Source organism: Lolium rigidum, chromosome 4 (assembly GCF_022539505.1).
Source record: "Lolium rigidum isolate FL_2022 chromosome 4, APGP_CSIRO_Lrig_0.1, whole genome shotgun sequence".
Lineage (NCBI taxonomy): Eukaryota > Viridiplantae > Streptophyta > Magnoliopsida > Poales > Poaceae > Lolium > Lolium rigidum.
In genome coordinates, this window is record NC_061511.1 from 212,031,878 (window position 1) to 212,048,346 (window position 16,469).

General features: G+C 45.6%; 1 protein-coding gene across 1 annotated transcript; it reads left to right on the top strand.

Moving 5' to 3' along the window:
• Window positions 1–1,014: 1,014 nt before the first annotated feature.
• Window positions 1,015–8,074, top strand: LOC124648189 (disease resistance protein RGA2-like). The gene is made up of 4 exons (XM_047187991.1): window positions 1,015–1,314; window positions 1,778–2,914; window positions 4,886–7,405; window positions 7,841–8,074. The coding sequence occupies exons 1-4, from the start codon at window positions 1,015–1,017 to the stop codon at window positions 8,072–8,074; spliced, it is 4,191 nt and encodes a 1,396-aa protein (XP_047043947.1).
• The last annotated feature ends 8,395 nt before the right edge of the window (window positions 8,075–16,469 follow it).

Consider the following 16,469-nt stretch of genomic DNA (forward strand, 5'->3'; position numbering starts at 1 on the left):
TAAAATGTGTCCAATTACATCTAAATTTTAACAAAATTGAGACTTTTTTGTGAATGGAGGGAGTAGTACGTCTCAACAACTTGCATCATGGCACAACCAAGGCCTTGTCGTGCTACACATCCACTTCGAGGGTCAATTCCGTGTCTATGGACTATAGCCGCGGAGATGCACGATGGCACATTTTAACAGTAGAGATTACCCTCGCATCAACACCACCTTGTGCAAGACTCTAAAACAACACTGCAGTTGTGTGTATGGCTGTTTTTTTTGTTGGCTTGCACATGCATAAGTTTAGTTGGCAACCGTTAAGTTCGTCAGCACCACCTTGTGCAAGACTCTAAAACAACCAAAACCACCTTAATTCTTCAGAATTCAGAACGAACTCTGACACCTTAAATTACGTAGTTGTACGATGTAACATAAAAAAAAACCTCTTAATTTATTATTACAGTACGCGTTGTCGTTGAAATAAAGAGAACCAAGGTCCCAGAAAACAACCAAAAACACACTATCCTTTTTGAGAAAAATCAGACTCCCATCATTCTTGTTCGAGCCAATCGTGTCCGACTTGCGTGCCCATGGCCCATGCGAATAGGAAACGAGAAGAGTCCGCGCGGGGGCTTGATGATGCATAGTACTCCAGTTGGCTACTTGGCCTGCTTCTTGTGTAGGAAATTTCCTGGCTCTTTCCTCCTTCTCTCATTTCGCGATCTTGAATTGGCCCTCCCCACTCCAAGCCAATCAGCGTGTCAAATGGTGAGGGAAATTTCCTGGCTCTTTCCTCTTTTCTCTCATTTCGCTAACGTCCGGTTGTGCTGGTTCTCAATCGCGCTGCAGTCTTGTGGATGCCTTTCACACGGGTCCAAGCCAAACTGGACACGCCATGCGAAACTGAGCCTAGCATGCACCACATGGAAAGATAAATATCCACGCATAATTGATCCCACAAAATATCCCGCACCATAAATCCATTGTGGTCCCATCGCTCCCCAGTCTTGAGCGCGAGCAGCGGCCATGGCGGCGCTCGGCGGCTTGCTTGCCGCAGCCATCCTCAAGGTGGTCGGCGACCAGATTGCTTCTGCGATTGGAGGTCAGATCAAGCTGCAGAAGAACTTCGACGAGGACCTGAAAAAGATGAAAATGGCGCTGGAGTCTGTCGACGCCCTGCTCGAGGACGCCGGGAGGCGGTCGGTCACGGATAAATCTACACTTCTGTGGCTGAAGCGGCTCAAGGACGCGACGTACGCCATCTCAGACATGATTGATGAGTTCGAGGCCGACACTGAAGTAATCTCCCAGCCGTCTGCGCGGAAGGTATGTGTGCGGTATAGAAATCCCAGTTCATTGTACTTCCTGGTTACTCTTGAAACTAAAGACATGGTCATCACTTCTTTCTATAGAAAAACTCTCCTGACCATGTAGTTTTTGTGATTTATCTGTGTAATTTTGGTTTCTAAACTTGCTTGAGCTAATTAAATATCAAAGGTTTGTACTAGTACCCATGTATTTTGTGCAGTAAGTTAATTTATGTATCTTCACATGGCCTTATGTGTTTTAGGTTTCAGTTTTTAAGACTTTTCATTTCTGAATCTACTTTTCTTATATTTTTTTGTAACAGTAGCATATGTTATGTATATTTCAAAACTAAACAAAATTTGTTCTGATAGAAACAAGAGGGTGTGGCTCTTAATGTTTTAACCTAATCTCCTATTGGGCTGAATGCAGTTGTACACTGCTTGCCCTTTCACACAGTACTAACGAATAAACTCTCTTGCAGTTATCCTTCAAAAAATATTTGGCAATTATGATCCCTTGTATCACAGTCGTTCCCAAGGTCACAATGGCCAATAAGATGGAGAAGATGAGGGAGGATCTGGAGGTGATAACTGACCAACACAAAAAATTCAGATTAACAGAAGGCACTAGTGCCAATGAGCCGAAGGTCACCGACATACGGGAAACATCGTCAATCATGGAGACACAAATTGTTGGGAGGACTGAGGAGAAAGAGGAAATATTGTCTTCTTTATTTGATAGCATGACAGATGAGATCACAATCCTTCCTATATATGGCATTGGGGGCCTTGGCAAGACAACCTTGGCCAAAATGATTTACAATAATACTCAGTTCAAAGAATACTCTCAGGTGTGGGTCTATGTGTCCCAGACATTTGATCTGAAGAAAATTGGAAACTCTATCATATCACAACTATCAGAGAAAGGGAAGGAGAGTGACTACACTGGAATGGAGATGATACATAAATCACTTCAAAAGCTGCTCGCTGATAAGAAGATTCTGATTGTTTTAGATGACCTATGGGAGGGTGGGGAATTTCATCTGGAAAGTCTGCTGGACATGCTTAGGGTTGGGAAGGGTGGTAATGTGGTTGTTATTGTAACCACACGAGATGAGGACATTGCAAAGAAAATCTCTACCATCAAACCATACAAATTAGCACCATTGACTGATGACATCTGTTGGTCTATAATAAAGCAAAAGAGCGTATTTGAATCTAGAGATGATAAAGAAGAATTAGAGAAGATAGGGAAGGTCATTGCAATGAAGTGTGCTGGTGTGGCTTTAGCAGCTAAATCACTTGGACACACGCTGCAATCTATGAAGTTTAGTGAATGGAAATCAATTAGAGACAGTGATATATGGAATGTATCTTCTTTCAAAGATACATCTTCCTCACAAGTGCTTGCGTCTCTGAAGTTGAGCTATAGTGTCATGCCTTCATATTTGAAGCTCTGCTTTGCCTATTGTGCAATATTTCCAAAAGGTCACAAGATAATTAAAGATGATCTTATTCGCCAATGGGTTTCTCTTGGTTTCTCTACTTGGCAGCTTGGTGAGAGATACATTAGTCAGCTTTTGGGATTCTCTTTCCTTGAACATTCGAAGTCACCATCGGTGAGTTTATGCATACCCTATGTGATAGAACAATTTTGTTATTTTCTTTGAATCATTGTGATGCAACGAAAGCATATAGTACCAAAAGTAGTGATGGCTAGTAGCAAAAGGTAATGTTGTGGGGAATGTCCACCCTAAATTCTGAAATTAAACTGCACCCACATTTAACATATAAATTTCCATAGATAGTCTCCTCTCTCATAGAGCTGGGTCCATCAATCGTGAATCCATCAGTGGTTTGCCATGTGGAAATGTTACTACTAGAGGTACCACAAAAAATACTACTCCCTCCGATTCATATTAATTGTCACTAATATGGATCTATCTAGAACTAAAGTATGTTTAGATACATCCATAGTTAATATAGATCGGAGGGAGTATATTTATTATATATTACAAACATATAAATAATGTAGTAGTGGACAATATTTTCTCGGATGACCCTATTGATTTCCAAAAGTAAAAAGGAACAGATGTAGTGCTAACTTGGGCAATTTACGAGAAATCCTCACATTCCTTAGCAGTCAAAGCCTATTCCTGGTCGTGAAAAATACATACATTCCTTTGCAATGAAACAACTCTATTATTTTCACTTTTGTATGAATGATGCTTTTACTATCAAGCTGAAACATGACATTATACTGAAAACTGCATAACAAAAAGTTCAAAATTATAGTGCATGCCCTTCTGCAAATAAGAATCAATTTAGAATGTTGCAATTTTGTGGGATTAGTAATCCAATTCTATTGGTATATATGAATTCCAAATCCACATATTATATGCCACTAGGATTATTTATAATTTGAGACTACAATTGTACATGAAACCGACACCCACATACTGCCACTTACACACTAGTCCCACTTAGGCCTTGTTTGGATACAGTGTTTCAACACAACTGGTTTACCTTAATACCAGACAACCGTATAACTAACAAGTTCTCTTTTGTAAGCGGCATTTAAAACACGGAGAAGGAAAAATTGGTTTCCACAATCCAAGCAATTAAAGTTTTGGGAAATGAATATTCATTGTTCTTCTGAAAACGCGGTTATAGGAAACTAATTACAGCTACCCCAATTGTTTCTCAACAACATTTCCAAACAGGATTTTCCATCTGCTTATTCTTAATAACCGAGTAATTAGTAATACTGGTTTTCAGGAAATTATTACCGAAACGAGTTTTCCTAAAATCTAGCGCAAAAACTTTCTATCGAAACAAGCACTTGGTTTGCCCTGGAACAATATGTAGAGCTTAAGAAACCAATAGGGTCACCAGATCTGGTTTATTCCGCTCGGACCAGCGATCTGGTCTGGATTTAAACTATAGTCAAAACACAGTGGCTTGATCTAGTATAATATTACAAGGAAAAGTACAGTTCTGATTCATTAACTATTCCTGAATAATAAATCATATAATTTGATTCTTAACTGTCCAGACTATGTAGATTTTTCTTTCACGATGACGTAGCGAAGGTTTCTGCATACAAGCCTAACTAGCACTAGGAATCTGACATAGAAATCTTTGTGTTGCTTTTTTATGCCTTCACATTTTAAAAGAAATTCTGATTTATCATAGATGATTTTTCTCTAGTCTACATAAATTATTTATGAGTTTTCTAGACTTGTTTCAACGTATGATTACTTTCGTTCTATGGTTTCTTAGGATTTCTCAGAATTTTGGAACTATCTATTTTTTCAATGTGATGTTAATTGACTGCCATGCATTGAGAAACACCATCGCGTCATCCAAAACTGCTTTGCACTTGTCCGAGAAATGAATTATGTTTGCTGGCGACACTTAAGCACATACTTATCTAATTTTACAGTTTTGCAGTTTAGGGAAAAAATCTACACTTGCGAAACAGCAGAGAAGCACAAGTAGAAATTACTATTCAATAACGAATTTAATTCAAAAATTGTCTTAAAAATAAGAAACCCCAAAATCTGACTCTGTAAATGATTTTCTTGCAGACTATCAAACTGTATGATGAAGATATTACATTGTTGACCATGCATGATCTGGTACATGACTTAGCAAGATTAGTCATGGACGATGAGATTCTTGTCGTTGGCAAAGGCGGAAACACTGAGGGAAGCTGGTACCATTATGCATTGCTTGATGATTGTAGTAAGCCATTGGGCTTTGAGTCATCCAAAATAAGGGCACTCCGTTTTATGGACTGTGACAAAATTGAACTTCACCATGCTGCATTTTCATCTGCCAAGTCCTTGCGCGTCCTTGACTTAAGCGAGTGCATCATACATAAGTTGCCAGATTCTATTGGTGTATTGAAGCAGCTGAGGTATCTTAATGCTCCAAGAGTCCAAGATGCACTCATTCCGAATGATATCAGCGCGCTCTCAAAGTTAATGTACCTCAACCTTCATGGGTCTTCTAAAATCTTGGCTTTACCAGAATCCATTGGAAAAATTGAAGGTCTGGCATATCTTGATTTGTCCGGTTGTTCAGAAATTGCAAAGTTGCCAGAATCATTCGGGAGGCTAAAAGAATTAGTACATCTTGATTTGTCAAATTGCTCTTGTATTGGAGGTATATCGGAGTTCTTGGGCAGCCTCACAAAACTGAAATATTTGAACTTATCTCACTGCAAAAAAATTGGAGAGATGCCAGAAGCTCTGGGCGCCCTATCCGAACTAGAGTATTTGAACTTATCATTCAGCTCATATCTTGAAACTTGCCAAGAAGCAGAAGTTTTGGGCACCCGGAACAAACTTGAGTATCTGAACTTATCTTCAGGGAAGTGTGATCTTCGAAAGCTCCCCGAAGCTTTGGGAAGATTCATTCAACTCAAGTACTTAAGCTTGTCAGGTTGTGAGAGAATGTCAGAATTGCCGAGGTCATTTCCGAGTCTAAAAAATTTGGTGCATCTTGATCTATCATACTGTCGTAGTATTGATTGTCTAGATGAAGCTTTGGATGGTCTTTCCAATCTGCAACATTTGAATTTACAGGGTACATGTACCAAGTTGCTGCCACAAAATGTGACTAAACTCCGGTATTTGAATGTGTCTAGGCTGGTTACTAGGGATGGAGATACCTTGGACAGTCTCATCAACTATATATGCAGTAATCTTTCCAATCTGGAGCATTTGGACTTGTCTAGTAATGGTATGAGCAGTATACCTGAAAGTATTTGTAACCTGAGAAAACTGCATACATTGAACCTCGCATTTTGCTGGTATCTTGAAAAGATACCAGGTAGTTTAGGTACAATGGATAGTTTGAAGTTTGTTGATATAAATGGTTGTTTGGGAATCTCCAAAGCCCCTCAGCTTGGTAGCAGTGCAATATCGTTACCACACTTTGGGGTGCAGCATGGTGATGGCCACTCTAGTAGCAACCTCGTCCTGCTACAACACATAGATCCTGTGGAGCTCAACTTGACTGAACTTGAAAATGTGAAGTCCGTAGAAGAGGCACAACGTATAAATTTGACAAGGAAGAAAAATCTTGAGTACTTGAAACTAGAGTGGACTCCAGATGCTGAGAGGTTTGTGGATCACAAAATTTTGATGGAAAATCTGGTTCCACCGAGCACATTGAAGAAGTTGGAGATATGTGGTTACAACGGTGGCAGCTTTCCAGCCTGCTTTCCAGCCTGGCTAGTACTGGACCAACTGCCAAACCTAGAGCATCTGGTTCTCAGAGGCATGGCAAACCTGGAAGAGTGGACCACGTCACACTCCAGTGGTGAGCAGCACGTGCTTGCACAGTTGGAAATTCATGATTGCCCCATGTTAAGGATTAAACCGCTTCCACCTAAAGCTATAACGTGGGTGATATCAAAGAGTGATAACGTGTTGTCATCATGGGAAGAGTACTGTACTGGACCACACACCAAAGCCACCTCCTCTTTTTCTCCTGTAACTACTGAGCAGCTGACAGTTGAAAACAGCAAGGTACCTCTGCATCAGTGGAGGTTGCTTCAGCACTTCCCTGGCCTCAATGATTTGCATATTAAAAGCTCAGTTGATCTGACTGGCTCACCAGAGGTTATCCAACATCTCTCCTCTCTGGAAACTCTAAAGCTAGAAGACAAATACTTGGAAGAGCTGCCAAAATGGCTGAACGAGAACAACTGGCAACTCACAAAACTACAACTGCGGGGTTGCAGCAACATGGCATCACTGCCGCACTGGCTAGGAGAATTAACCTCCCTCGAACAACTTTTCTTGGTTGACTGTGATGTCTTGTGTTCTTTGCCAGAAAGCATACAGCAACTCACCCATCTCCAGATACTACTGATTGATGGCTGCTCTGAATTAAATCACTTGGGTGAAAGGGTATGTCTCCTGCCCAGCTCTCTGGTGACTCTTGAAATCTGGCATTGTACGGGTATCAAGTGTTTGCCTGAGGGCATGGAACAACTCACCAACCTCCAAACACTACGTATTTATGATTGCCCTGACCTAAAGCAGTGGTGCGAATTAGAGGAGAACATGATGAAGCTGGCTCACATAAAAACCAAGGTACGTGTCCTACCAAAGCTGGCTCTATGTAGTACTAATCTTATTTTATTTTTGCATACTCTTTCTCCTTTTCTTATATTCGAATTTACTCTGTCTTGCATTTATAACAGAGGGTTCTTTCATGCAGAAATGACTACATATTCATCTACTTTGCCTTGCAATTTTCCTTTTGTTAAACACCACTTTGCTTTGAAAAATAGAGCAGTAGAAAAAGGACGAATTATCTGGTTTCTAGAGTACATCTCTACTGATAATAGCCACTAACATTGTAAAGATTGACATAGTAACCTGGGAATTCCTTTGCAGCAAAGTACCGGCTAATCAAAGAACTGTCATTATTTACTTTGCAGGAAATTCTCTAGAGCCTGGTTGAGCTAGCCAGTGTATATCGCACATCAACGCTGTCACTGACGGCGCCCTCGCTGTCGCCGTCAGCCAGCTGCGACAGCTGCTGCACTAGGTCTGGAGATGCACGGCGTGCAGGCCAAGGCCACGCCAACGCGCAGGTTTAGTGCTTCGTCTGCTGCAGCCGGACCTCCCCAAAGTGTGGTAACGATATTGCAGCCGGACCTCTCTCGCCCCGCCGGCCGCAAGGAGAAGAGAGGCCGCCGGATCCACTCCTCCTCCGACGCCTCCGACGCCTGGTGCGTTACGGCCTCCTTTTACTGAAGTCCGATTTGGTGTGCGTAAATTTCAATGCTGCAGCGTGCACCAGGGAACTTGCTTGTAATGAATCTGTAGCTACTTGATATCAGATTAAACTCGAGAGACCACGTGTGGCGACGAGGTTTACATTATTTCAGTTATGCTCTGCAGCATGGAATCCTCAAACACCAAATTTGCCGGGAACCTCGAGGCTGCACATCATCAAGCATTATATATTCCTTTTCTACAGAACTATACATTGTCTCAATGCGCGCCCTGTAGCTCACATCCCCTGCTTTATGTACTGCCAATGTCGGCCTCGTAACGATGCTAATAGCTGGACCCGGCTTTGTTTTGGGCGACACCCGGGTCGATGATCCATCTCTTCTTCCCTGCACCGAAGCCCGGGTCCATGTGGTAAGCCGGTGGTGTCCCATCGATGCACACTGCATCCATCAATTTACAAATACGTTGCCGTTACATATATGTGGATACTAGCTGCAGCCGTACACGTGCAATATAGGCATATTTTGCTATGGTAATTCTACTCCCTTTGGCACACAGTAGAGGTACTTACTTATACGTGTGGTGTGTCCCAAATCTGATACGTACCTACTCCTCCCTCTAATAAATATTAGCAAATCTGATACGTGTCGTCGCTTTAATTCAAATTTAAACTAAAACCACGTTAAAAACTACAAAGAGGAGGAGTACATTTTAGCAACTCCATGGTAAAGCTGTACGTACGTGCGTGCAGGGAGGCGGCTGGTGCGACAGCGTGGCCGGATGCCTGTATCGCAAGGCGAGCCGCCTCGGGTCGTCAAATCTTATGGACAAGCATGTTTCAAAAGTAGCCGACCGGTTTTGATGCACAGTAGAAGCGTCGGAAGCCCTACGCCAACCCTTTGTACGTGGAGTGAATCGGGTGCGCCAGCGCCTCGTGACATGTCTGATTTCATCCATTTTTCTAGGTATGTCTTTATGGCTCGGTAGTTCAGACTGCTCGGTAGTACGATATAATAAGGTAGTGTGATAGCTCGGTAGTTCAGACTACTCGGATTATTTTTCGAGGTATGACTTTATGGCTTCTAACTGATTGGAGAAAGATGGTGGCTGGAACAGGACGAATCGAGCTGAGGAGTTGCCTGAGCAAGCGCCTAACTGAGATACCCGAGAAGTAGCTGGCCAACGTCACACGCCGGGACCTGCAGTGCTTCTATACTCTATGTTGCTACAGAGGAGGTGAACCTGAAAGGAGTTCCTCTGCTCCATGATGAGAACGTGCAGGGCTTGAAACTGACGAAGTAGATAGTGTTTGTTTTCCTTGTTCTCGTCGGTTTGTGTACACACACCGCGGCAAATGCAGGTCAACCCAAGTCCAGGCTAAAACTGCGAGATGCAGGTTAATCCAGGTTCTGCGGCATTTGCAGTTTAGTTCAGCGGCATGCAGGCTGTCACGGTGTTCTTGTGACTAAGTGTTCAGGGCATATATATGGAGCTCTTGTGTATCAATCTCAAAAGAATGTGTACTCAGAGATCCATTTTTATATAGATCGAAGCTGGGCAACGGAATAGGGCATCACGCGCAATTGCCCTGTTTCTCCTCACCGTCGCCGGGAAACAGGCGACGGCGGGGACACCCCGTTTTCGGCAGGGCGAGAGGCGAGGATGCACTCTCGGGGGTTGAAGGAGAAGAGAAGCCACCGAATCCTGGATCCAGGATCGTGCCGCTGAGGGCATGGCAGCGGCGGGAGAATCCTGCGACCAGCCCACCCAACGACGCGCCCACGCCATTGGAGAAGGAGAGCGGCCCTCGGCGCATGGCATGCGAGATGCCCTCGTACGCGCCCAGGTGGTCGCCGTCGTAGTCCGGCGGCGACGGCGTAAACCTCGATACGCCGGCGACGTAGCTGTCGTGGAACATGGCCGGTGACGCCGGCAAGAAGGTCGAAGGCGAGCCGAGTGTACCTTGGATTGGCCATGGACCGGGGAATAGGCCGACGCGCGGCTGGCTCATGCTCATGGCCATGGAGACCTGCCTCGCTTGTTCATACGCCGCCGCCGCCGCTGCCCTCTTCGCCGCCGCCGCCGTAGCCCTCTCCGCCCTACCGCGGGTTTCGGTCTGGTGCCGCTCCACGTCCGCCGCCCACTTTGCGTTTGACCAACCCGGCGGCCTCCCTTTTGGCGCCCGCGGCTTCCTCGCCTTCGGCGCGCCATCGTCGGCGATCATCTTCGGCGGCATGGTGGTGGAAGGGAAGAGGAGGAGCTGCAACTGTGGGGAATGGCGGTAGCTTTTCCCAAATTCGGCGGGGAAAATGGTGATATGCGGTGCATTTTGGAGGGAAAACGAAAAAAATGGAGGGAACGAGCCTTTCTGTGGCCGACACCTCGGGCCCGCTCGACGTTTCGCGCGTATTTGTTTCGTTCGAACTCCCCGAGCGCGCCCCGGGAGACCGGGGATGGTCTGGGCTCTCCGGATGGATTTAGACCCTTTTCCGGGGGAAAACGAGGAACCGGGATGTGGCTGGGCCGAATAACACCGTCCGGAGAGTGGAGGTGCTCTTATCGCTAAGCTTCCGAGCGGTGCTTGTTCTCAATCGCGTTGTCAGTCTTGCCGGTGACTTTCACACGGGACCAAAGCAAACTGACCCTAGCATGCACCACGAGGTGGGAAAGATAATACTGGAAGATTACTAGCTCAAGCAGAATTGAGCGCACAATTAAGATGAACTGCTTACTTGTGTGAAGGATATAACAAAACTAAACTAGGGCCTGCATATTGGTGTTTACGGTTTACCTAACACTTGCCGTGTGCTCCTAACTATTTGTGTGCACATACGCCATAATCGATCGGGACGTATTAGCTGAGCGGCGATAGAGGCCAACACTAGCCGCGCTAGTTGGCATTATCATGTGCAACTAGTAAAACTACCCCATTTTAATATTTTGTAGATACGTCGGCTGAATAAAGAAGTTGTAAGCGTTGTTTGCAAGCAAGCGTACGATTAATAAGATACCGCAGTTCGAGTTGAACTTATAATTTGTGAAAGGGTAGCTAGACTCCACCCTCTGTATCTAAAACAAATCTGTATCGCGCCTCTTCAAATGTATAACGAGCCACCAAATTGGCTTAGCTCTGTCAATATTTTGCGGACACGTCAGTTGAATGACTCTAGGTGGTTGTGTCATCTTGATGTGATGTTTGAGAAAATAAGACTCCATTTATCGAAAATCAGACGTGTTATGGTGGTTGGGGAGTACTACCTGGTACTACCGAGTACTACCACTGTGATTATTTCTGTCCGTCCGATGTGGCCAGTTGATTATGCAATTTTAATTAACGAACTAGGGGTATTACAGTAAGAGGCAACCGCCCACCTCGCACGACCGCATCGCGAGCTCCCCGATCTGAACCCCGGCCGCTCCCCATTCCCAACCTGTGCATCCTTCCTCACGACGGCGAAATTCCTGGCCGCTGCTGTCGAACCCCTGCCACCGAGCCCCTGCCGCCGAACCCCTGCGGCGATGGCACCGGAGCTTGCCGATCCCCTCTCTCCCTTCCCTTCTGCAGCAATCCTCTCCAGCGCGTGGCCCCGTGGACTGCGACAGCGGCGGGTTCGTCAGCAGCTCTGCGGGGACAGCTCCGGCGTCGTCGGAGGCGCGCATCGGTGTCGGAAATCCGAGCGCAGCCGCCACCGCTGCTCGCCGGACGCACATTTCTGCACCGCGCCCGCCTCGGACGCTCAACTTCTGGTATGATTAATGCCGTTGATTCTTGTTTTCGTGAAAATTTGTTCGCCTGTAGTACTCGTCTGTAGTACCCGTGCTTCAATTTGTTTAAGGCTCGTATACACTAGTCTGTAGTACCCGTGTTCGTATACACTAGCTTTAAACAAATTACGTATTACTAATATATGCATGTATCACAGATCTTCTGAGTAGTCTACTAAAAGCTCCATTGCTAAATCCCGGCTAATTGCACCTGAGATAACTACTGAATCCAAATTTTTGGCATGCGATATGGCTTCACACCGGAAGTACTCTAGTTTTTCTTGCCACATCTTGACAAACCTACAAAGAGCGGTGGCATCAGTATTTTGATGCAAGATAGTTTTCAGAGGATATGCAATGTAAGATCACTAAGAATGTAACTGAGAATATTCAGGAATATTCATTCATCTATGATTAAAGCATATAAGGATCTTGATCATTCGACAAGCCTTTTTTTTTAAGTATGACTTGTTCACCTTCTTAATCTTGTTATTGCATGAATTGCAATTGTACAACCCTTATGTAGATGTTTTCTGAACTTCAAAGATAGGAAAAAAAAAATATTTGGCCTGATTTGCGTTTACTTCTTATTTCTGTTTTCAGTTAACACAAATTGTTTTCTGAATGTTTATTTGACATGATCAAACTAGTAATTGTGCGAGGCCGAGGTGCATTGAAGGAAAGACTGAAACCAAACAAGCGGAAAAGATCTAATTCATAATGCGGCTATTACAGGGTGACTTTATTTTACAACTTTCACAGGGACTGGTGGTTCAAGGGCAATTTCAGACGCGGTGCTCTTGTAGCATGTGACAATTTGGAATTAGTCATGTTCTTCAATCTATAGCTATACTTATGTTATGTCGTTTCTCATATTGGTGGTATACGTGTAATTTTTAAGTTCGAATCGATCTGGAGCGCTGTTACATTTTATTTGCAGTCAACAGTTTCAGATATCTTCATTTAGATCAGAGATGTAATCTTTCTGCATTTGAAGAGCAGGCTGATCATACTGAAGAAGGTTTAACATTCAGAAATATCTGTTTCAGACAACTTTATCTACTAGCGATTTATCTTGATGATCATCTGACATAGCCCTTCCAATTCATAGATTGGGCCGAGATAAGAGAATGCAGCAGGCCAGCAGCGAGTTACACAACTGCTCTTTGGGAATAATATACCAGACTAACATCCTGCATTTTCAGAGTGATTTGTTAAAAGTAGTAGGGCGAGAGATTGGGATGAACAAGAACCGCAGGGCGCTCTTAATGTACAACGGCAGCAGGCGAAGCGGCAGCGGGTCGTTGGACGCAATAAACGCCGGTGCGGACGGCCACGCGGCCATGCACGACGAGACGCGTCCCTGCGTCGCTTGGGAAAACTGAGACGCCATTAACGTCGCTAATTGGCCAAAGGTAGGCGACGGGGTTTTAAGCTTCCGAGCCGCTGATGCGTCGGGCCCGTGTCTCTTCGCCTCGTTTTTCGTTGTGTTCGGTGTGCCCGGAGCGTCCCCTGTGGACGAGCTCGGGACGCCGGACACCGTATCGGGCCGAGCCGGACAAAAAGAGGCTTTGAGGGACGCGGCTGGACACGTTTTTTTGTTCGGTTTGGGGGACGTGTGACTGGAGATGCTCTAAGCATCTACCAAATGGCCTGCTGAATGGATCAGCTTCAGATCACACTGGCATGCTACCTGGCGATGTAAAACTGCTAGACACAAGCACTTGTGTGGTTTACGACTGGGTCTTATCGTATCAAGCAGATCAGGTATGAGAACACCACAAACCGATAGCAAGTCATACACCACAAGTTTTGTGTAGTAGAATCAATGTTTTGGCACAGCACAGGGAAGCCGCGAGCCCGCGATGCATGCTGGTACGAGATGCAGTCAGCCTCTTACAGAATGATCGTAGAGCTCGACTTGTCCTCCGCCATCTCATTTTAACAAAAAGCAAACATAGAAGAACTGAACACCCAATCTGAACTCACGCCTGTGGCGATGTGAGGGAGGGAAAGGAGAGGGGGGCGCGCAAGGCCCCGCCGGCCGCCGCCACTCTCAGGCGCCTTCCAGCTAGCTGCGCTGCACGAGGCCGCGCAGTCTGTTGGCCCCGCCGTCACTCCGTCCTGGGGCGCTTGGCCGCGGCGTCCTCGCTCGCTCAATCGGAGATCACGCCGGCGGCGCTCGTCCACGCCACCCTCGCTCACGCGAGCTCACACCGTGCACCCCTTGCGCAGTGTCAGCGCCGACAGCGTGGAGAAGAGGCGGAACGCGGAGGTGGACTCGTCGAGGACCACCAGGCTCGGGTTCACCAACAGCTCGTGCCCGATGCACACGAGCTTCCGCTCGCCGCCGGACACGCCGCACACGAACACGTTGCTAACGAAAAGGCCGAGCTCGGCGATTGAAGCCTTGGCGGTCACGAGCTTGGCCGAGTTGGGGGCAAAGGTGGGGAGCCGCAGCATGCCGTCCTAGGCGACGAATTCCGTGCGGATCTGCACGGCGTGGAATGAGGGGCGGACGCCGGCCAGCACGGTGCCGGAGTTGCGGCCGGACAGGGCTGCCGGAGAAGGGGAATTTTTGCACGGGCTGGGGATTTCCGTGGTGAGCGAGCACGAACGGGTGGCGTTGGGAGGCGAGATGGCGCGGGCGTCGGGGCGGTGACGCGGGGAGGCGGCAGGGCGGCCTCCTCCTCCATGGCGCGCGATGCGATGAAGGTCAAGTCAGATGAGGAATGCCATCCGAACTTTACTAAACTACCCTTCTATTAAATTAAAACAAACGAGAATTCCCAGTACTTTCCAGTACTTTCCGGTACTTAATTTCTAGTACTTTTCAGTACCACTGTTTTTTCCAACGTTGGATCAACTAGCTTGAACGGCTCCTAAATTCCCCAACCATAGTAAAGGTTGTAATAATTTAATTGTAGAGTTTTCTGCAAGCAATCCTTAACTAAATCAGTTTTCCTAGTCCTCGGTTGACCGAGAATTAGATTAGAGATTAGAGATTGTTCTGCCTACACTGTAGTTATATTGGCATTGTGATTTGTGTGTTATGTGAGTTGCCAATGAGTTGCAACTAAGTGTTTTTCGAATTGCAAATAGGTTGCAACTCTGGAAAATCGCCCATAACCGTCTGATTTGCCTCGTGATTCATTTTTCCTGGTAGTTGCAAGTAGATTGTAACTGAGCAAGAACTTTTTTTTTTCGAAAAAGGGAATACCCATAGATGCATATGGCCTCTTTATTACTTTAGAGAAAAATTATTCAGAGTATTACAAAAACATATCATGGATCACATAACGTCGCAACAAAGATGAGCCAAAAGAAAAAAAGCCAGGGACATGAAGAGCCTTTGCAACATCATGTCAGCCGCCTATCAGCACTCCAGCCGCACCGGCTATAGAAATCTTGTGCTACCGTCACCAACCGGTTGCACCCAGTATCCAAAGCCAGACGCTCTTCCGCCGGCTGTAGAAATCTTGTGCTACCGTCACCAACCGGTTGCACCCAGTATCCAAAGCCAGACGCTCTTCCGCCGGCTGTAGGAAGGACCACATATGGATCCAATGAGTGGGCAAAGTCATTCCGAACCTTCCATATTGCCCAAAGCATAGCACAAACTCCAACTCAAATATGGCCCTTTTCTTTCTTTTCTTTCTTTGGTACCCCGTTAAGCCAATTCCCAAACAAATTTGTAATATTTGTTGGAGGGGGCATATTAAAAGACACGAAAATGATTCTCCAGATCATCTTGGCAAAAGGACACGAAAAAAATAGATGTTGAATTGTTTCTTTTTAATCACAGAAAACACATTTGTCGCAACCATTCCAGTTTCTTTTAGCTAAGTTATCTTTTGTAAGAATTACTCCCTTATGAAGGAACCACATAATTTTTTTAATTTTCAGGGGTATTTTTATTTTCCAAATATACTTCTTTAGAAAAACAGTATGTCCATTAAGCAGATCCAAATACATTGTCTTCGCCGAAAAGATACCAGTTGCCGTTAAACCCCATTTGAAAACATCGTCGTGCTCAGTTAGCTGTACTGCTATTAAACGTGATACAAGCTGTACCCATCTGTCCCAATTAAGTGGGTTCAAAGTCCTCCTAAAACCTATGTTCATTGGAGTACTATTCATAACACTATTGACAGTAACATTTTTGTGATACACTATGTTGTGCAGAGTTGGATATTCCTCAGCTAGTGTCTTATCCCCTAACCATTTGTCCTCCCAAAAACGTGTACCCAAGCCATTGCCAACCACAAAAGATCCTCTCGAAATAACCTAATTTTTGATGGACCGAGAACTAGTCCCTACCTAAGGGCATCTCTAACCGATGTACAAAAACCGGTTAGAGGAGTAAAAGTAAAAGATGGCATTTAGCGGAGTAAATATTTTACTCATCGCGGTCGCCGCCTCCTACTTTTAGTCCTCCACCGCTCGGAGGAGTAAAAGATTCCTCTCCCCCTCGCGCATTCACACTATCTCCTCGGTCTCTCCTCCTTGTCCTCTCCTCCACCTCCGGCGACCACCGACGCCAACAGCCGCCACCATAGCCACCCCCACACACCCAGATGGCAGGATCATCTCGCCGGCCATCTCCGCCGCCCATACCCAGTGCTCGCCGCAGCCCCCCCCCCCCGAG